The 23,020-nt window shown below is 40.5% G+C and overlaps 1 protein-coding gene across 2 annotated transcripts; it reads right to left on the bottom strand.

Annotated features, from left to right (window-relative positions):
- Nucleotides 1-442: 442 nt before the first annotated feature.
- Nucleotides 443-23,015, bottom strand: LOC118416916 (dnaJ homolog subfamily C member 2-like). 2 transcript variants are annotated; one of them, XM_035822205.1, is made up of 18 exons: nucleotides 22,839-23,015; nucleotides 20,642-20,838; nucleotides 12,956-13,031; nucleotides 12,273-12,371; nucleotides 11,675-11,819; nucleotides 11,045-11,125; nucleotides 10,585-10,650; nucleotides 9,932-10,023; nucleotides 9,483-9,604; nucleotides 9,090-9,158; nucleotides 8,578-8,658; nucleotides 5,559-5,647; nucleotides 5,259-5,328; nucleotides 4,601-4,782; nucleotides 3,862-3,962; nucleotides 3,424-3,546; nucleotides 2,659-2,822; nucleotides 443-1,850 (listed from the first exon to the last, which is right to left on the bottom strand). In XM_035822205.1, the coding sequence occupies exons 1-18, from the start codon at nucleotides 22,891-22,893 to the stop codon at nucleotides 1,794-1,796; spliced, it is 1,869 nt and encodes a 622-aa protein (XP_035678098.1). In that variant the 5' UTR covers nucleotides 22,894-23,015; the 3' UTR covers nucleotides 443-1,793. The 2 variants fall into 2 exon arrangements, 1 of the variants encoding a protein (XP_035678098.1); XR_004831284.1 differs by lacking the exon at nucleotides 443-1,850 and having other exon boundaries at nucleotides 3,424-3,550; nucleotides 3,865-3,962.
- Between the last annotated feature and the right edge of the window lie 5 nt (nucleotides 23,016-23,020).

Genomic DNA, 23,020 nt, shown 5'->3' on the forward strand with positions numbered 1-23,020 from the left:
CTCAAGAGTTTTTCATATGTATATATCTATATATCGGTCAAGTCTATATAGTTTTTAGTAGGTTGGTGGGGACACCATCCTACTTAGTGTTGTATGAAAATGAAAGAAAAAATACATTCCAGTTGTCATTGAAAGACTATCAGTGTTAGTACTTTTTGTAGTATACAGTATTTTAGATCGCAGTGGTGCAATCTTCGAAAAGTTGCAAATGCTGGATGTGAAGTGTGCTTACCAGCATGTACATGTGTACTGTAGTTTCTTATACAAGTGTGAGTTACATTCATTGGTGTATACATGTAGATGAACTATTCTGTACCTTCTTGTTGTACCAAATAAAATTTGATACCTTTTGTGAAAGTCATACATTGGAAGTTCTTTTTTTTCTTCTTTTGTTAGCAAAAAATCCTAGTATAAATTGAAAGGGCAAAATCACAGGAGAAGCTTTATAGAAAAACAAATCATTGTATCTTTATTATAGGACATTCGTTTGAGTCTGTCTATAAAGACACTTTGGTTCTCTCAGCAGCAAAGGTGATTTTCCCAGGAGAGAAAACACTACATACATGATAACATTCCAGTCAAACACTAGTCTATAGCCTATCTATGGAAAGTCTTGCATCAGCTTTACAGAAATGGTGATCCATGAATTGTTTACTACCCAAGCAGACGTTCGGCTCCGGCTGTTTTTATAAACGTGTTTCTAGACGTTTTTGTCCGGCTTTGTATTTTGTACCATTTCCTTTATGTTTGCTGATGGATATAATAGAAAGCCTGACAAAAACGGAACAAAGTAGAAAGCCTGACAAAAACATCTAAAAACCTCTGCTTGGAGAGTAGAAGTTTTCACTATCTGGGATTACTTAATTAAGTGGTAATTGAAAACATTTTACAGAAGGCAGTAGAAAAAATGACCAGAACGGGAATTTCATCAATGGTTGACCAATAAAGCTATCCAAAATATGAGTCAATTGTTTCCATGGAATATCTTGTTCTTTCTATATTGTGTAACAGCATTTTTTTACCCACTGCATGAGGGGAGTTAGCCATGAAGGATTAATGTCTCGACCTTTAGCCTGACCCATGGGTCTAACCATACACTATACCACTGAGTGAGCCTGTGCAATAATTCCATGATGGTATTACCACCTCATGAGCAATTTCAAATTAGATTTGGCAATCCATTCTGGCCAAATGGTGACATTCAATTCAATCTGAATACTTGAATGTCAAGTCTAACCAAGCATAAAACCCTGAGATGGTTTTAATGAACATTCAGAAAATTGCAGAGCTCTTGCAATCTGCATCCATGGTGCTTACAGTCACATGCTTCCATGCAGAAAAAAACAAGGCAAGCTTGCCTCCTAACACTCCAGCCAGTTGTAAATATAGATATCAGACAAAATTAACAGCTTGCTATATGCTTGTGCGGTGCAGAATAAGGGAGCAACAGGAGAAACGTCCAAAGTCTGTAATGGTATTTTAATCCATTGATTTGTTAGCATTACAGAGTGACTGTCTTCAAGGCATTACTAGGAGATAATATTTATATCCCAACAGCTGGCCCTATCTGAGTAGACATATTTTGCTAATCTCCAAGCAGATCATACGGTAGCATAAGACAGTATCAAAAGCTGGCAGAGGAGTGAAGCTAGCCTAGGAGTGTGTATGCGACCGGAGGTAGGCGACGGACTGCCTCTGGCCGGCTATACTCCTTTGATACTATCTTATATGCCACAGGGAATCTACTTGGAGATTAATATTTCTTAGTGTTTTGATTGCTGCAAAGTCGGATGCTACTTCTTGGCAGCTGCCTGCGCTGCTTTCTTGGCCTTTACCATCTCCACAAGCTCCTACAAAAAAAAAAAAATATATAGATTATATATATGCAAAACATTAAAACTAGTCATGACCTCCATAATGCATATCTCTCCAATCCACAAAGTACATATTCTTGAGATAAAACTGCCATGACTGAAAGATTTCATCATTGGTCGGGATCTGGCCAATCACATTCCATATGTGCATTTGAAATAAACTGCCATGAACAAGGGCTCTCTCATTGGTCAATGAAAAGCCAATTATCATATTCCCTACACATACTGAATTACATGCAACTGTATTCTAAATGTATCATATGGTAAATAGCAGAAGATGTTGCTAGTCTTTGTCACCCTTTCAACATGTACATCAGGTATCTCACTTAAGCTGCAGTATGTTGGTGGCTTTGCTGTGGCCGAGCGAGTTAACAGCGCTTAATGAATTTCATTGATTAAAAAAATTTTTTTTACACTTTATGCCATACCCGTACAATTTAAATGCTTTCTCCATCGTCAGTCGAGGTAACACAAATTCAGTTTAGAGCACAGCAATATCGTGCCTCCAACATACCACAGTCTAGTGAGATTCTGTAAATGCAGGAATGTTCGCGGTGGATTAATGTTCGCGGTTATCGCGGCGGCCGCTTTACCGCGAATTTAAAACCACCGCGAACATTTTTCCATAACAGTAAGAGACTACAGTGCATGGTGCTACCGTGAAATTAAAACCAACGCGAAAAGCCCATTTTTCCGCTACCGCGAAATTAAATCCCCGCGAACTTAAATGCATTTACAGTACCCAGGAACTAGTGCAACGGAAACAAGAAGACAATCATCATACCTTATATCTGACCATGCAGTCCTTCTTACTCCTGCCCGGCACAGCCTCACAGATCAGGTCCCACCTGTCCCCGGTGCCGGCTGGGTACGTCCGCAGGGCCTGCTCCAGGCACTTCTGCTCATCCGCAGTCCAAGGGCCGGTCTTGAACTGGTACACTGATGGGTCTGGAGAAGGAATCATCAACTGTTACTGTTTGACCAATTGCTGACAATATGTATCTGCATGATCATGTGTCCATAATTCTTGCGAGTTTAGATTCTGAAATGATGGTTAAAGTAGTCATTGAAAATTTAATCCGTGCGTACTTTTGTGTTGGAAGAAAGCTAAGCTTTGTACTATCAATTGTTACTGTTTTGTTTGTATGTGTGCCGTTTGTTTTGGCTCTAGAGTTTGAGACAAAAGATATGCAACAGTCATTCAATCAAATGCTTGTGTCTTGGTAAGTGATGAAAAAAGAAACAAGGCATGGATTTGTAGAGAAAAATCTAATTTCAACAGGACCGATGCCAAAAGTCATTGATCATTGAAGGGTTATTGGAAGACCCTGTATATCAATAAGGACTTGTTGCGAGATATTTGGATGCTTACCAGATGCTTGGAAGCTTTATATCATTAAGATTGTAAGTAAAGTCAGCGACAGTACAATCATTTGGGTATTGTGTCCTACATCTTTTAATATGTTTACTTTTAAGTCTGGATTTTGCAACAACAACAGACAGTTAGTACGAAACAATCACAGAATAACTACAAGTACAGTTGCCTTACCATCAAACCTCTCGGATATCCCAGCATCCTCTGCTTTCTTTATGGACGCCGCTTCCGTGGTCGACTTCTCCAGCCGTTCGTACGCTGCTTTATTCACTTCCGACCGCAAAGTGCGCGAATCCTCTGTGGATGGTTAATAAGCAAAACAAAATGTACAAATTACTGGCAGGATGTACAGTGACAAGGGGGAATACACACAAGGCTGGGACTGCATTGTTCTTTCTGACACAATACGAAAAGCAGCTATCTACATTTGGACCGATCAATTTCATTGAACTGGGACCAGGGCAGCTATAGACTACAAACGTCCTTTGACCTGATGCCAACATCACTCTTCTGAAAGCAGATTCTTTCTATTGGGTCTTAAGCCCAGAGGACTGGTCAAAACTTCAGTGCATCGAATCTTTGTGCTTAAGCTTTTCACGTAACGGGTCTGACCTGTTTTTTGTAGTGTTTTCGTCTTGTTCAGGACCTCCTTTGCAGTTCTCTTGATGTCTGTGGTGGTGTGGTCATTGATGAAAGCTGCAATGACTTCCCAGCTGTTAAGATAAAAGAAAAAAACATTGCTGTTACAAAATACTGGGACAAATCAAGTTCTAGTAACTTTTATGATATCAGAAAATTCAACAGAAGTGCTAGGTCCTATACAGTACTGTAAATAGTAAAATATTTGTGGTAGTTTTATGTTTGTAATTTCCATTTCAACGTCTCCACACAAACTCATCACACAGTATTCTGTCTTGCATTTTCCCTCTCTTCCTCATTCACGTTCTCTCGTGAGAAAGGGTACAATTAAGGGACAATCAAGGTGCAAGCAAGCTAAGGTTGCCAGTTGTTTTCACAGTGAATTTTAGATATTGTGAATGCCTCTTTTCCCCTCCTACCACAAAATCAAGTTGCAAGAAACTTAAATCAATTAACAGTATGTTTAGCTCCAATATAGATGTAGACCCTTAAAGATTAGACAAGCAGTGTTTTTGATTCAATATGAAGCAGGCTGAATAAAAATTCTAACTGGAAGCTATGTGACTCCACTAAACCCCCCCCCCCCCCACCCCAAAAAGTCTAGGGTCAGCAGATTGTTCCAGGGTAGGTAGGAAGACAGGAAACAAAATCTTTTTTTCCTAGGCCTTATAGCTGACATATAGACCTAAAGCGACACTCCCCCACTTCTCACCGTGAAACCGTCCCCGCGGGAAACGTCTTGACAGCCTTGACGAGTAGCGCCAGGTCCTCGGGCGACCACGGCTTGCCTGACCCGCCCTTCTCCTTGGCCCGTACCGACTCCTGCTGCTTCCTTCTCTCCGCAGCCATCCGCTCCTCCTCCTCACGACGGATGTCTGCGTCCATCTCCTCTATCTGTACAGTACATGAAGAAGTGTTGGAATTATGGATCTGCCTAGCCTTGGTACCATCCAGGTAGTAGTTTGCTCCTATGTTTGCTTCTGCTACCCATCTGGGGACCTGCACATTCAAACCGTTTGGTGGTGACGCCAGTTAATGAGCGAATAAAGGAATGGGTTCTAGAGCACTCGCTTGATGACAACTGGCCCTCCTGCAAGCAGATGGAGGGCTTTTCGGGTGTTGGACCAATCCTTAATTCGCTCATGTGTAGGGACCAATCAGCACCCTCTTTCAAAATATAGACAATTCTAGACGTTAGATATGTCAAGGTTCCCTGACAGAATAGCAGAGAAGTGACAGTCGCTGTAACCAGCTGCTGCTGCACTGGGTGCCTGCGAAGCTGGTGTGTTACGCTGAAGCTGGTGTGTTACTTCTAATGGTTATATAGAAACAGATACAGAATGATACAGTTCTTGAAAAACAGAACTCACCTGTTTATCTAGCGCTGCCTTGGCCTCTTCTTTGCTGCCCTTTGCCATGGCAGTGTTCAGGTCCTGTAGACTGAGGAATATTTAGGGGAAGGAGTTAAACATCATAGCATGGGAACAAAGTCTCCTTCATTGCAAAACCTTCTTTAATTCTTCAGTAAACATTTCGATGACAATCTGTCGCCTTCGTCTTCAAATACTATCGGTGCTTTATGAACATAAATATGTAATAAATGTACATTTAACGTACATACACCAGTAGTTGTATGGACATGTTTCTTAAGGTTGTCCATGACATCTTACCTTGCTATCTCCAGTCTGTTACAGAGCTTCTCTATAGACTCCATCATGGCTACTGTGTCACTCTCACCATCCACATAGTAGTCGTTGGTCTGGATTAGTTAGAGAAAAATTGAGCAAACAGTTAAATGCAATGACTCATTTATCATTTTCTCAATGTCTGTTAAAGACTAGGAGAAATAGGATCGATTTTTTAATTTTTGCAAACTTTTTTAACGATCTAGAGGATCATTTCCTCGCTATTACATTGAGATATTTTTCATGTGATAATTTGGTCGGAAAGTTATGTTAAAACGTCTTTAAAAAGTGCGATTTGGGGCATCCGAGGGCGAATTCAAATGATATGCATGACGTCATTTTAGAGAGTCGCGTTCTTGTAGTAGCTCTACCCCTGTCCGCTGTAATGGCGTCTTGTACTACCGGTCGTGTTAGTACAAAGTCCAGTGGACGTTATTGTGTCGCAGGAGGCCCACATGGCGTTAGCTGTAAGAATAGTCAGTCTACCGAGGGGATATCTATGCACAGATTCCCCAAAGTTAAAAATGACAGAACTGCGGCTGACAAATTGAGAGTCTCAGCGAGCTAGAAAACAGTGTACAAAATTATGTATCAAGTTTGTTCAGAGGCATGGTTCCTTCCGCGACATCTACGGCTCCGCACACTTCGAGCTCCGCACACTTCGAGCCCTCGTACTTCAACATGAACCTTGAGATTATATTGGGGAGAGCTGTGGGAGGACCAGAAGGATAATATCGCAGGAAAAGTTCCAACTATTGACACCGCTGGTCTGCCGACTCCCAGTCACGGAACGCGCGCGGAGAAGGGTGAATTCGCCACTGTTTATCACAGCTGCAGGACGTTTATCTGTCACAATTACTAGTAGTAATTCACCCTGTAAATTTACCTTGTATTTCGCTTGTTCTGGTCATAACTGTGTTGCCATTATTGTGAAGTACTTGTACGCTTTGACTCCGACACAAAACAGCACAAATGATTCTTGGATTTTACATCTTTGTCGGCGTCCGGATAGATTTCATAACAAAGTGAACCGCTTATACCGAACTCGTAACAACAATGATGCCGACGCTGTCCCAAGATTTTCAAGCACGAAAATTTGCTGCCCGTATTCAAAATACGTTGGAAAAATAGTCACTAGATTTTGTCATGAGTATTGTAGTTTTTGGTCTCCGTAAAACCAAGTTACGAGCGAATCTGGGATTTTTCGTCGTCGACAACAACAACTCTAAGAAAAATGGCCCCAAAAAAGATGGCGGCCGTGCGCTAAAAACCTCAGAGACTTTTCGAATTTTCTTTCACGGAAACACCAGTCTGTATGTTTTTCCTCGAATCACTAGGAGCTTACGAAATCTGTGTGTTGTTTAGTGTCTTGGCGGTGGACATGTTGTTGATAGATGAGTTAAAATAGTTTGGTTTTGTATAAAAACTTCTAGCGTAACCTGAGCATGTAAACAAAGGAAAATATATCGAGGTTGCGGGACCACAAGCATGTACGTACTCGTTACTATGTCATCGATAATTCGTTTTTTTTTGCTCGCGTAGCTACAAACTTGGCACTTTTGTCGCTAGATTTTGCCATGAATATTGTAGCATTTATATGTAGTACTGATATGGTCTCCGTAAAACCTAGTGACGAGTGAATCTTGGATTTTTCGTCGTCAACAACAAAGAAAAATTCCTCACAAAAAAATGGCGGCCCCGTGCCATGCGCTATTATTTAACCACACTTTTCGAATTTTCTATCACGGAAACACCAGTCTGTGTGTTTTCCTCGAATCAATAGGAGCTTACAAAATCTGTCTGTTGTGCAGACAAATATGAGACAGAAAGAACAGTCACTCTCAAAATGTTTCACGGACTCGTCACAATCTGGAGGCGTTTAGCTAGCTATCGGCCGTGCTCACGACTAGAAATAGTCAGTCTACGACGTACTATCTATCCGATAAAAGCTTACAGGTTTGTAAACAAACACATACTTTGAGTGGGAATGTATTTTGAATCGCATTTCTTGTGGCAATGAGGTTGCTTCTCATTTTAAATCCTGGCGAACTGTACGTAGTTAGTTGCTCAGCTGTTGTATATTTGTACGCGACCGAAGCTTTAGTCCCGGTCTCGCTAGCAGACACAAGCTGAGACCGCAAAGAGGCACAAATTTCTGCGCTTCTGCTAGAAAACATCTTCAAATTGATGTACAGCATGGCCTCCTTACTGAGGATAATGTAAGCTAATGCTATCATTTATGTATAGAAGAAGCGATGACTGTTTGTCCCCGCTTATTCCACACGCTACAATAATGAACTTTCTCCCCGCCTGCGTTACGCACGCTTGGTACGTGCATCAACTTCAAGTGCCTCTAAGATATATTTCAGTGGCGTGAATACGAACGAAATTCTCTTCAAGTGAAGTGAAGTATGTGTTCTTTAGTCGTGCCGAGTTTCGTCAATGAATTATGTTTCCTTTATAAGATACGGGTCTATCAAATGTATATTATTCCCCTAGTCAACCATACCAGCTAGTAGGGACTAACTAAAATGACGTCACGGCATGTTCCTAATTAGTTCCAGCAAAGAGCTCAAAGTACACATTTTTATGTCGCTGTTTGAGGGACTTCCGGACGGACAATTGATTTGAAACTTGCATTGACTTTTTCAGAAAAGATCAAATTTTTACATTATTGGTAGAAAATGCTACAGACGATTTCATTTCAGTTACACTTTAATCCTTGTTGGGATGACGGACAAAAAATTATGGTCATGGTCATTTTGTCATTTGGACAAACATAAAACCCTTGTCTATCATTTTCACCTGATAATCAGACATGATTAATATCCAGCCATTTCATATTACAAGAAATCTCTTTTTACTTTCCATAGAAAAGGAATAACCAATTAAGTTTCAGTTACTAGTAATATTACTATAGATTATAGAATAGTAAAATATTCAGTGGTAACCAATTTACTTGTGCTCTTCTAAAAAGACGGAGACAGTTTTTCTTCAAGCTTACCTTACAAACATCCCTTAGTCTTTTCCTTTCCTTCTTAAGTTGTTTCTTAGCAGCCTCCTTCTCTTTCTTAGCTACTAATGCCTGAGAGAAAAAAAGATCTTTTGTTAGCAATGATGGGAGGTTACCAGTTTATGGTTACCTATAACCTTGCATTACCTATACAGGGCCCGAAATGCTTTTTTTCAGCATTTACCTGCATTACTCAGATTTAGGAAGTATTGATCATACTAAAATTGTTCAGAAAACATTGCCACCATTTCTTTCATACTTCATAGGTGGTGCAGTCAATGCAGCTTGTAAAAATCTACATATACCTACATCATAATACATGTGGATATAAACCCAGTACATGGACCAGCGCAGGTTAGGTGCAGGTAGACATCAGAAATACCTGCACAGATCCAAATTTACCTGCAATAACCTGCACATGCAGGTTATTTTGAGCCCTGCTATACAAATACTTGCATGATAAAGACATGTTATTCAGAATAAACATTACTGATGACCCTGACCTTAGCCTTAGCTTCTTCTTCCTCTTTCTCCTTTTGTTTCCTCTCAGCCTCCAGCTCTGCTTGTCTTTGCTGAAAAACAGAACAGGTATGTTATTAATGACACTTATTCATATAGCAAAATACAACAGCTCCTGATTACATGTACAACCAAACATCATCAGCATTACTAAATAGACAAAGTTGTTTGAACAAAATATTCATCCTTCTAATGTTATTGAGCATTGAATGTTACGAACCATATTTCTTATAGTTTTTGATTCCTGCCACCAACTTTATTTCCGCAAGTGACACAATTTAGTATGAAAGGCCACTTTGGCAGGGACAAGGTTTAAGAGTCCTAGTACTAGTATAGTCTACTGCACTAGAATGACATTACAAGAAACTGTAACGAACCCGTTCCTTTTCCTCTGCAATCTTTCTTGCTGCTTCTTTCTTTGCTTTCTTCTCGTCTTCTTTCTTTCTCTTTTCTTCTTCTTTGAACTTCTTTATTCTCGGGTCACATGCATAAGCATTATCTGGAAATAATCAGAACGGTAAGAAAGGCAGTTTAACACAAATTTGTAATTTTTCAATCAGCAATGTTGACAGGTAACCTGATATATGTAATGGCACCAATTCAATCCTTGATCTTTGTGAGGAAAAGATTTAGCAAAAGATGAAAATACAGAAAGTATTAAGTATCTGAAACTGTGTACCAAGGAACAGTCTTTCCTTAGACTTTTTCTTCCGATATTCATCTTCCAGTTTGCTATAAATTTTCTTATATCCAAGAACCGACAAATTCAATCAATTTGGACTACGTGACTAACAAATCTAAGTTGAATTTTGCCAGCACAACCCACCGACTAGCTTGAGTATTCTGGACACTTCTTCCTTTTTCCTCTTCTGCCGAGCAGCTTTGTTCTGTTTCTCTATCCACCTTCTCTCCTCACGGCTGCAGAGGGAAGGCAACATGATCAATGATTAGAAAATCAATCAACTTTTTCTTAACAAAGATTTTACTTGTATCTACATAGCTGGTACAACCGCCCTTCAGCATAACACACCAGCTTTGAAGGCATGAGGCGCAGCAGCAGCTGGTTATATTATACTGAACGACCGGTCACACCTAACCTTTCCACATCTATCTGTAAGCGCTCTTTAAAACTATCCAATGAAGATGCCCCTACTGTGCTTGGTGATAAATTCCAGTCCATGATAGTTATGAGAAAATATGAATTTTGGAACACCTGAATCCTACATTGGTAACTCAGGTACTTGAAGGCATGACTATTCCTTGTTCTTTTGTGAGATGGTATTAGATACTTGTCAGTCGGTGGTCATTTTGTACAAAGTCTGGACATCATACAAAGTCTAGACATTTTCCTTTCCTTTTAGACTTCCTTTTTGTAGACATATTAAAACATCTGTGCTATAAGCCTCCTTTGACCCACAGTCCCAAGTACAAGGGGAACTTTCATGAAACTGAGTACATTGCGCATGAATGATTACTTACTCTTCCCCTTTTTCCTTGTCTTCTTCATCCAGGTAGGAAAATTCTCTCCAGGAGACAAAGTCATACCTGAAAAATGGACAAAAAACACCCAAGAATTGATGTAAGAACAAACAAATGTACACATGTAAAAATAATAATTTTATCAGTTGGATACTTCTCAAAATATTCATCATTCATAAAATATTCATCTTTACATTATACAAGCAACTGGATATGATTTTGGAAATGGGCAGACATTTCCTGAGTAACTGCTTTTTGGCATATCTTATTACCTGGATGTCTTATTAAACCTTCATTGACACATCTTTAAATCAGTTCCACTTCTTTAATAAACCATACTTTTACTTCCTATTTGCAAAATATCCAAACCATGAGGTTAATGGAACTGTACTGAACACAGCACTATATTTGGAGATACCATAAACATCAGCTAGAATGGGGAAAAAATGAATTTTCCTACCAAAAGGAATAGAAGTGGTCAACCTCCTCGTATGTAGAGTCTGCTGTGCCAAGTTTGGGGACATGTTTCTTTACTGAAAACCTGTAAGGAGGAAAACATGTAGATAACAATCAGATATGGTAGTTTGATCCTTCTAGTAGTAGCAAAAGTACCCTCTGGCAGAATAGACAGAAACTGTAAACACACACACACATATAGGCAGACACACAGACAAGCCTCGGGCCCTCCCAAAAAATACACAGTCAAAACTCAAACGTGACCATGAAGACCATTTAGGGGAGCAATAAAATCTGGTCTGTGTGTGGACAGGTGGTCTCTTGTGCCAATGGGAGATATTATCTCAGGGATGACCAAGAGGTGGTCACAATGGCCATGCATCTTAAGATTTTCAAATACATAATACAAGAGGGTTTCAGTATTTTTTCTGACACTCATAAGTCAAGAATACGCAGTATACTAATAATAGTAAGGTACAAACCCTAACACAAATATCTAGATGCACCAGTGAACCCAAAAATGTCAAAAATCAGGTGTACAGCTCAAATATTGTGTGCACAAAAGAGCATTTGTACTCATAGCTCTGTTACAGTGACATATGCAGAAGGCCAAGGCGCTATTTCCAAAACTCACCTAGCATTGCTGGAGAACACAGGCCCAAAAACCTCATAGAAGTTTTCCTTTGAGCTAGAGTTGTTTGGTGGAACGACATCGTCAAACTCGGGGTCAACACTGTCGAACGATCTTCTGGACACTTTGTTACTGAGGAGCTGATATGCTGGGCAAGACAAAAAGAAATGATGATTAAAGCTTTGTTAATAACAAATGCCTGTCTATGAGTGTACATGTAATAACAAATTCATGTGAAGCCAACAAGTCAATATCTCATTGGTAGATAACACAAATGTTGCTATCTTTGAAACACAATACTGCTAGGCTTTTACATGTATATTTACAGTACTTTAAACCAATTCAAAACATGTACATTTATGATATATGTACATGTACATGCATGAGCTTCAAATGGAAGATAGTATCAAAAACATCTCATTTGAAAAACTGAATATATTTACAATAACTTGAATAGCTGATGTATACAGTACTTTCCCAGTCATACTAATTACCAATTTAAATTTTTACACTTTTTTATAGAATGAAATGTTATTCATAAACTAAATAAACAGAACGACCTATGCCCTTTGCTAAACTGTTATCAACTTTGACTTCTGACCTTTTGTGATGCAGGAGTAGTAGTCATCATCTCCTTCCTTCACAGGTTTCCCCGCCTGCCTGCGCTTGTCGGGATGGTGTTTCAACACGATACGCTTGTCTGGGGGAAATATCATTAATTTAGCGTCAAAAGACTAGACAGAATCTTGACCTAAACAATACAGGATTTTCATAGACACCATAATGTTTGTAACTTGAATCCCTCAGTGACCATGTTGGCAGGTAGTGGGATCAAACAATGGCAACTTCGTGTCTTCTATTCTAGAGGTCTTGCATTGATGCAGGTTAGACATCTGGACAATAAGATAAGCCAAAAAGCAGTTACTCAAGCAACTAGATATGATTTTGAAAACGGTCAGACGTTTCAGACAACCATCCGGTGTCTAATTCGTCAGTGACACTGGAGAAATCTTGTTGGAGATACTCGTGCATTTGAGGAGAAACGCACTTTGATGAAGTTTGATCACATTTAAGAATGCAACACATATCATCAGACAAAGAGTCCATCCTAGTGTGATGATCATGAGTGGATCAAACCTTATGCAACTTGTACTAGTTACTAAGTTACAGTACAAAACTGGTGTGTTATGCTTTATCATTAATCAGAACCCAACACACTTGATAGAGAAGAGATCCACATGAGTGGACCAAACAAATGTAGCTTGTCACTTGCCCAATACTTACAGGCCTGTTTAATCTGTGCATGTGTGGCTCTGTACCTCAGCTTGGCTATCCCCAACACAGCATAGTGATCCTGAGTCTGGGACAGAGGAAAGGACCAGAACAGGTATATATGGGGACCGTAATATGAGGAATAACACGACGTGAAGTTTCTCTTCACACGAGGATCAACACGAAACGTGCCAATGCTCTCGTGCCGCTATCTTTGCACGCTCGCCCCAGGTAAAGGCCCATTACGTGCACTTCTTCAATTTTAGCGATGTCCGCACGGCCGGGCATACAATGCTATATTTTCCCGCCCCGGGTGAAGACTAGGGTCTCAATCCGGACCCATTACGTGCGTTTTTTTTTTCAATTTATCGGTCCGCACGTAGCCGTGGCCGGGCATACATGGCTATATTTTCCCGCTCTGAGTGAAGAATAGGGCCTCAATCCGGCCCCATTACGTGCGTTTTTTTTTTTTTTTCAATTTAGCGGTCCGCACGTAGCCGTGGCCGGGCATACATGGCTATATTTTCCCGCCCCGGTAGACTTGGCAGTCAATCCGGCCCCATTACGTGCGCTTCTTCAATTTCAGCGGTGCCCGTGGCCGGGCATACAATGCTATATTTTCCCGCCCCGGGTGAAGACTAGGGTCTCAATTCGGACCCATTACGTGCGTTTCTTCAATTTCAGCGGTGTCCGCACGTAGCCGTGGCCGGGCATACATGGCTATATTTTCCCGCCCCGGTAGACTCGGCGCTAAATCCGGCCCCATTACGCGTGCGCTTCTTCAATTTCAGCGGTGCCCGCACGTAGCCGTGGCCGGGCACACACGGATACATTTTCCCGCGCTGAGTGAAGACTCGGCATCATTCCTTGCGGAGGTAAAATGGACTTGACTTGAACCGACTCTACTCAAGCTTCTGCATACCAAATGGCAAGGCGTATTTGACCAAGTGGACAAGTATCCAAGCCATGGCGGAGAAGGCACGCCGGTAAATGTTAGCATTGCGTGAAACTATAAACAAAGATCACCGCCATTTTGTACTAGCATTTACTATACAGTGTTTTCGATATAAAAAAAAAAAACCTTTAATTGAGGCGCACATGTGTTTTAAAATGTAGACTCTAAGTATGAAATTGTAAACATGATTACGATCGTAAAGCTGTTATTTAAGTCCAATAATAAAAATTAAGTACATGTTTGTATTATTGGGCAAGCGACATTTATCGTGTAGTACGAAGATGTCTTGTTTACAATCGATAATCCTGGAGTATTTTGTGATGATGCTTCTCGGTGTACGTTGCCGGCAAATGGCGTGCTTTGGTGTGCTCACGAGATATCATGATTTTCTTCGTCAATGTTCAGTGACAAGCTTCGTTTTTGCTTACAAGGAGGAAAGACGACTCAAAGTCGGAAAGAGTAATGAAACACAATTTCTGATAAAGCATCTCATAATTGACTTTATCCCGTTAAACTCGGTAGATAAACTGTTGTTTGCGAAACTTGACACGGAAAGTCATGTTTTGTGGCTATATATGTCAGTGTTAGTTTATCCAGATATTTTCAAACTACAAATAATTTTTCCACAACATGCGAGAATGGTACCTCCCAGACACCATGGCGCCACCGCTTTGTCGCGAGCCCGAAGTGGCATGACCAAAGGCGGCCGCGGGCTGTGCGGGAAAACTTGAATGTAGCAGACTTGTTGAACTAGGAATTCTCACGGTTACGGTGCACGAAATAATACTAACAAAATATGTGGGGCTTGTATCTAATCTCATTCAGCAATGGCAGACGGCTAGATTCCTCTGACAAATTAAATCTACGCTCAGCTATTATATAGTTATTTCATTTCAAACTTCATGTAAAACCCTACCGTTTTTTAAGATGTTGGCAAATACCTTTGAGATGGATAATGAGTTTCTGTTTGTTTTCTCTCCAACACGCAGGAACAGTATATCGAAGCTCCATCAGTGGTTTGAAGTGTCGGAGCAGGAGGTTAATTACAAGTAAAGCCTCCTTGGTCGAAGGAAGAACAGTTTGCCATAGCAAGAGCTACAGCAGTTGTGTTGTTCTGAAGTGTGTGTATGTGTCTGTGTGTGTCGTTCAGTTCTATATGTGTGCGCGTGTGTGTGTCCTTCAGTTCTGTTGACGATATTTTGTTAATCCTAACACTACGTTCGTTTATCCTAACCTTCTGGTTTCAACTAAGTAAGGCGCATTTTGTATGTAGAGTAGTTTATACAATAAATTATATAAAGTAACAATATTGAATAGACTTTTATAGTATAAAGATTGTAATATCACTCCTTTACAAGAACAATAACTCCAATGCCCGAAGCTTGTGTATAATAATATTGCCAAATATTTTTTATGACAAACGCGGGGGGTGGGGGTGGTAAATGTTTGTTTCTTTTATTCTGTCACGAAACAGACAAAAGCCAAAGATTGTAATACACATCTGTGTCAAGAACGTCACGTCCCGGACTCTGGTGCACACTCTATTGTTCACACCTCGCTGTGACTTGAATGTCCAAAATGTCCTGCAACACATCAGCGCTAACTATTACTAAAAAACGACAGTACAGTCTGACCGTCGGGTCGTGAAAGACACTACACTATAGACGTCTTCATTCATTCATCATTATCACCTATCAACTTACCTTTTGTTATATGTAAGTAGGTCGGTGTGAACTGTCGGGAAAAGTCGGAGCAAGGAGGTTAAAAAAAACAACCTCCTTGGTGGGAGGAAGAGTTTCTCACGGCGTTTTACTTGAATGTATGTTGATCTCTTTCAACATCTTGTTATGACGAAACATTTCTGTTCTGGTTTGCATGAAGATTGAAACTTACCTTCTATTAACTGTGTTCAGAACAACGATTTTACCAAGGAGCTTGGTTTTACTAACACAAGTTGCGTCTTGACTTACCCTACAATAAATGACATTTCAGGAACAAGAAGAAAAACGAAAAGTCTTTTCTTGCAAATTAATGGTTGATTCTTTCCGTTTTCCACCTTCGAATAAGGAGATTCAAACTGTTTTTCTTTAAATTTTGGACTTTGTTACGCCTTCATTAATTTGGTGGTAGGAACTTTATCATAATTCCTTTCACATTGTCTTCCTTCCTAACGATAACATTGGATCCATTCCAAAATACATTTATATACGAAGTATGGAATAAACAAGATACGGTAAAATATAAAGATAAGCGCCCAAAGAAAAAAACAACCACCCAAGAAAGCTGCTTGTCAGTATAACAATAGAACACCTTTACTTGGAAACAACCGCTTGAAACAAAAACAATGGGAAAATTGCCCTGAATAGATTGGTGTTGAGTTTGTGTTCAAGAAAAGCTCCATTTTTTAAAAAGAATTTGTTTTCATGTCTCAGTTATTTGTCTTGGCGCTGGCTCTTTGCGTAAATTAACATTACTTCCAGTACGTATTACATGTATTTCTGACACGTCTAAAAACTGTTCTAGGCGTTTTTTTATCAACAACACATGTACATATACTAGTACATGTACAGTACGTCACACCATACTAGTGTCGTTACTTTTGAAGCATCAAAGGTAAGTGTATACCATGGTCATAATTCGTCAGCAACTACTTCCAGCCGGGCCGCTATTACAAACGTCGGAAACACGGTACGTTGATAATTTAATATATAGAAATTTACAAGTAAACTGATACGTTTGAAATGAGACATATTTGAAAGCAAATGGATCATGAATGTAAAGTCCTTTCCAAATTCTCTGATCGTGTCTCCACCGACAGGAACAATTAAGTTGGAACTAGAACATATCGTACTTCATTCGAATCAGCCAGATATACTTTGATTTGCATGCCATGGAGAACGTTGCCGATGCAAGTACTCAATACATTATACAATGGTGTTCATCACTCGTCGGCAACACGGTACGTTGATGATTTAATAGAAATTCATAAGTAAATTGATACAAATCTGAAAATTGAGACATGTTTGAAAGCAAATGGATCATGAATGTTAAGTCCTTTCCGAATTCTCCGATCGTGTTTCCCCCAACATGAACATGTTGGAGATAGAACACATCGTACGGAGTTCATTCAAATGAGATGCGTATATTCAAGACATTATAGAATGATTTCCATCACTCTGTATTATAAGCTGCTAACAACACCAATAATGAACCAAGGATAAAGAAAATGTTTCGTGCAGGATGTGTCACTCAAAATAATCGACACGGTGAAATTGTCTCCACCCTTTTTTTAACCTCCTTGATAAGATGTATATAAGATTATAGATAGATATGAAATGAAACATACCAAACAGACGGGGAGGTAATAATTGTATCAAACCAATCGTAAATGAATTCTGAAATGGAGTATTTTACAATGTTAAAAAAAAGGTTACTCGTCCCAGGGAGTCTAGCGGATTGAAGTGGTAGTTCGGTAGAATCCCCAAAGAATTCGCCAAGGCTCTTATGTGAAGTGACACAATGGCTAGATGGAGAGAACTACATAATACGTATCTTTTTGTTACGATGGCTTGGCCAGAGCCTATGTTAAGAAACTATCAAAATTCCATCTGAATTTCCCGACACCTTCCGCTAAGATTTTGTATCTATTATGCTTGTTCCTATATAACTTATAACTACCGTTTTCATTTCATCACACCCAGCCAAGAAAACTCCCTTATAATATAAGGGAGTTTTCTTGGCTGGGTGTGAAATGAAAACGGTAGTTATAAGTTATATAGGAACAAGAATGAAAACGGTAGTTATCGTTGTATTTCAATTGCCAAAATTTACCCCCGACGTTGCAGCCAACAGAAGGTTATAATCTGTCGTTTCTCCCAAGACATGTAACCCAATAGTGTTATCAAAATAAGTTACAACTTACGTTACCATATTCACACCACAGTATGTTTTGTGGAATATTTAACTCCCCCTGGCGTTCTAAAATCCTGCAAGACTAACTGCCTCTGTACGATTGACTGGAAAACTCTGTAGAAATGACTATAAACTCTAGTCTGCTTCGCTCTTGTTATTTTCTTTGACCAGTGTGCCCGAAAACGCGTGGATTCCTGATCATATAATCCGTTTTTTTTCTAATAGGTCCAACATTCGGTCCACCGACTTTTTTAGGTCCGGTTTTTCCGGACCAGTACAATAAGAAAGACCGGTTTTGTACCGGTACACCGAACCGATACCCACCCCTAATGCAGACAGATGTTTTTATACCCCCCAAAATATCGCTTAGTACGGATTCCTCTTCTTTCATATTTCGATCTAAGTCATCCAAGAAAATGAAATGAATTCTAAGAGGTTGTAACATACTTGATTATACAAATATATTTTGATCGAATGGCAAAACTTGGCTAGCTGACGCTGCTCAATCTAATAAAAAGTAAGGACCATGCCGGAAGTTGAGCCAGGAACACTATACCGACCCATTAACACTGCGTCCCTGGGAGCGGACGGGAAAAACACCTCACCTCACCTCACCTAGTCCCATCCTCATCAGGAGGGTCGGGGACTATGGTTGCCTTCCGCACAAGTGGAAAAACAACACAACCGTAAATAAACTTTGAAATGGAATATTTTATAATTTAGAAAGAAAAAGATAATTCGTCCCAGGGAATCCCATGGATTGACGTGGTATTTCCGAAAAATCCCCGAAGAATTCGTCAAAGCTCTTGATTAAAGTGACATGACAGCCAGGCGGAACAAAATGATACGTATTTTTTGTTACGATCGCTTGGCTAGATCCTATGCAGCTAAAAATAAATAGTATCGCCCAGACCGAGATGCTTTGCGCTTGTTGGTTGCCTAGGTAACACGTGGGCAAGCAGCGCGCATGCGTGCATATTTTGTTTAGCCGCGTCATTCGAACAACAATCGTGTTTACAGTCGGGCCGTTTCTTTCAGCTCCTTATTTACAACCTGCGTCACTACTTGTTTAGATTCAGCGAGTCAGCCTTTGGGAAGCTGTGGTTAAGTCACACATAGTACAAGGTATGAATTCTGTTTTGTAATGTCTATCATTTATTTTCAGCTACGTACGCCGTAAATAGATTGGTTAGATATAGTAGAAAATGTTACGGTGTCGGCGGAGCATTTCCTCGTATCGCTTGTAAGTTTACTACTCGCTCCTCCAAACTACCAAACTAAATCATCAGTTTTCGTTGTAAGTTCTTTGTAAATAAGTAATCATCTACTACTAGCTTTGTATCGCTGCGTCAAAAATGTTTGTTTACACAAAATATGTTGTTTACGCTGTGCAAATGCTGGGCTCTGTAATGAGGTAACGCACGTCGTGCGACTTTCTATTCGGTTATAATGAGGAATTGTACGCCCGACCTCGCAAAGCATTGTGCGTTGCAAAATAGCGGCTATGATGTTCCAATCTACCGCTGTAGACTCCTGTTTTTTTAAAGGAAATTTACGCATTTCAAGTCCGACGTTTGCGACACGTTACTCATCGTATCAATGCGCTCCGTTTTACGCCACCGCTTTCCGCTTCTTGTGTACATGGATTACGTGCCAATTCGGGTTGCTTTGAGGTCATGCACGTGTCTGTTGGCTACGCGAGGTACCTCGGCACGCGCAATGTTGCAATGTCCGCCGCTATGCCCGTCGCTTTTGCGCCCACGAAAACGCGTGTCCGTTCTGTGCACAAGCGTGCGAAGTCAGCACGGGGCGAGGTAATGCACGCGTTCGGAGTTTGCGTGAAGTTGCTCAAAACTCGTCAATCGGCACGAAACGTGCTATTCTTCAAGCGACGCTATCTTTACACGCGTGCGGTTACCGTCACGCGACAGTAACTCCGCACACGTGCCAAGATAGCGGCGTTTGAGAATTGGCACGTTTCGTGTGGATTCTCGTGTTTTGAGCAACTTCACGTCGTGTTGTTCCTCAATCCGGGTACCCCAAACATAGCTCACCAGAATGAATACACATGCATCAGTATTATTTTTTCTGTGTAATCTTTTGCCATGGACAAAGACAGAAAACTTAAAAAGATTGTTAGGAACCTTGATTGGCTTGAAGATAGACAAAATAGTTATTTGCTATTCCAGCAAGCTCATTTTATTTAACCTAGAATCTTGGCTATTCAACTTTCTAGCTCCAGTTCTGATTGATTCACAACATTTTTTGCCTTGCCGCCAGGCAAGGCTTTACGCCAGCTTTTTTCCATGGATCAATGGACGGACCTTTTAACCCAGCCCTTCCAAAGCCCCTTCCAAAGGCCCTTCTTTCCTTGCCGAGTTTCATGGCTTAGTTAGACAATGGTACATTCCAGACGAGTATTAAAACGCTCTTCTAGACGCATGTTACTGTATGTGGTCCAGCGTAATAAATCTACGCTTTAACTCACCATGTTCATATAAATATATATCACAAATTGCATCAGAAGGAACTTAGTTTGTAATAAAAAATAATGCATATTCATTGTGGGTCAAAAAGTTTTACAAAACCTGTTTAATGTGCCAATAATTCATCTGACATAAATTATGATAATGAGGGGGAGGGGGGCGACATGTGGAACTCGGGATTTTTAAGCGTAGAATCTCGTCTAACTTACCAAAATAACATAAAATACGCGGCAAGGCACAGCTTTTTTAAAAAGATTTCTTGTTTCTCTAGTCTCAAATCGAGCAGACTCGACACTTAATTTAGCTTAATTTTATCACACCACAAGACAACTGAAGTTTGCTAACCTTAACATCCTTGGGGTCGAGTGAGGTCAGGAGCGGGTCCTCCTGGAAGTCTTCATCCCGCAGATCTTCCTCCTCCTCCTCCGAGGAACTGCTGCTTCCGACCGACTCGTGCTGCGACAAAGTCTTCTTGTGGCGGTAGCGATGTGCGTACGCCTCGAACCACTTCCCCACGGGTTCCACACGGATGGTGGCGGGGGCTGGGAAAAATGTTGTAGTGTTTTTTTAGAATACTCTAACTGTAGATACTGAAATATTTGTCTTCTTCTTCTTCTTCTTGAGTGCCCTCCATCTTTAACGTAGATTATTATGGCACTTTTGGATGAGCGCTGATGCCGGTGCGAACTGACACTAAGGGTAATCCTGTGCAGTACATTAAACCAAAATCGTAGTCCATGTACCGTTCCAAGTCAAGATCCGTGGGATCCACTAGTTACTGACATACAGTATCAGGGTGAGCAGGAGGCACGTGACACGAAAGTGTCAAGTGTGGGTGCCTCTGCTACACCATGTGGCAGACTGTTCCATTTTGTATGTATCTTGGGGTTGGCGGAAACGGCTGCCCGGTCGGTCGGCGGAAACCCCTGCCCGATCTGGTCCGGAGGTTGGTTTTGGGGATTTCGAGTGTACCAAATGTAAACAACATGGCTTGCTGTCGCAACAGTAATTTAGGTGCATTTCTCGTGTAGGCTGACCCTACGTTGAACAGTAGCACTAATATCGTAAACATTACCGTAATTACCGTAATACCGGCATAATTTCGATTTATACACGTTTTACGGTAAACACCAGATTTAGGTGATGCCAGCTCATTAACGCTTATAAGTTCGATAATGAGCCTCGTGTCCTCACAGTAAGAACTGATTAGCGCCTTGATTTTTTTTGCGAAAATGTTATCCCCAACACTAGTTTTATATTTACATACTCTGAAATAAGAAAACTGTAGGTTTGATTGATTGGATTGTGTAATTCATCGGAGGTTTTCGGCATTCCATGCGGCGCACAGTAGGTCGTTGACCCCGAAATACGCAGCGTGTGTAGACACGTGGATATGTGTGAGGCGCTTCTAATAGGGGACAGTAGTAAACTTTATCATTACTTGCTCTTCGGAATAGCTTTAGACAAATAAGATGTGAGCATTGATCAGAGTATGAGGCATTCGTGTTGAAGATTAATTGCTATTTAAAAAATTTTCTCGAGCCACGTTGTTTATCGCGGTGTTATTTGGGCTCTAGCCGCTCTGCCGATCTGAGACTGGATGGGATTCTGCTGACTTTTAATGCTTTGGCCACGAACACATTTGTTAAATCCTTGGTTAAATCTTTATTATCTGCGGGTTTCTTCATTTCCGACATGTGAGAAAATAGCTCCGTGATCAATCAAAGAATTGCAGTTTCAGGCTGTTTGATTAATAATCAATTATGTTCTAATTAATATTCCGTCTACACGGTATTCAAAAGATGAATATTCTTAATATTACCGACCGCTCTCCACGTGATAGCGCCCCATAAATACGGCCGTAATTACGATCGGATTTACAGCATGTACACGATTACCCTCGTTGTAATTTAGATACAAAATACTACCAGCCGTTTTCCAACCAAAACCCCGTCCAAAATTTCGACACTGTTTTGTATACGTTTATTCTACGATGAGTGTATGTTTGATATTGAGATTACAATGCTTTCTGCTGCAAGAAGGCGCAGCTGCACAAGATACCTTACTCTGCTGTAAGCAATACTCGAAACCCCCCAAATCAACCTCCGGACCAGATCGGGCAGGGGTTTCCGCCGACCGACTGGGCAGCCGTTTCCGCCAACCCTGTATCTTGTTCACCGTTTGACAGTCACTTTTGCATGATCTCAGTTGGCAACTTAACACACCACAACAAATGAAGGGATTTCCATTATTTTTCAGTCATAAGCTCAAAAGATACTCATAACTCCTGATTTTCAACGTGTTGCAAAATTCAGGTGACAGAAACTAATTATGAATTTATGGTTCACACTTATTGTTTCACTTATCATGTCTTTCTTCCAAATGACCATTACGATATATTTTTTGCAAATGAGCTAAAAATTCTATTATAGAAATATTATCATAAAATCATTTATTACATGATTTATCCACCCCACAGCTTTGCTGGATCTCGCCCCCCTCCCCACCCATGCTGCGTAGCAAAAAGAAAATTATTTCTCACCAGAAAGTCTTGCGACCACCATTGTCTCCTCTCCTTCCTGTGCTTCTGGTAACATCTTGATTCCTAAGACGTCCCCTTAAGGCTACTTAGATTTTAAGACAACTCAGGCGCCCTTGTGTAAGATACTACCTAGAAACTCAGAAATATTTTCCGCATGTGGGTCTTCTGCACCAGAGCGAGGC

This window comes from Branchiostoma floridae, chromosome 5 (assembly GCF_000003815.2).
Source record: "Branchiostoma floridae strain S238N-H82 chromosome 5, Bfl_VNyyK, whole genome shotgun sequence".
Classification (NCBI taxonomy): domain Eukaryota; kingdom Metazoa; phylum Chordata; class Leptocardii; order Amphioxiformes; family Branchiostomatidae; genus Branchiostoma; species Branchiostoma floridae.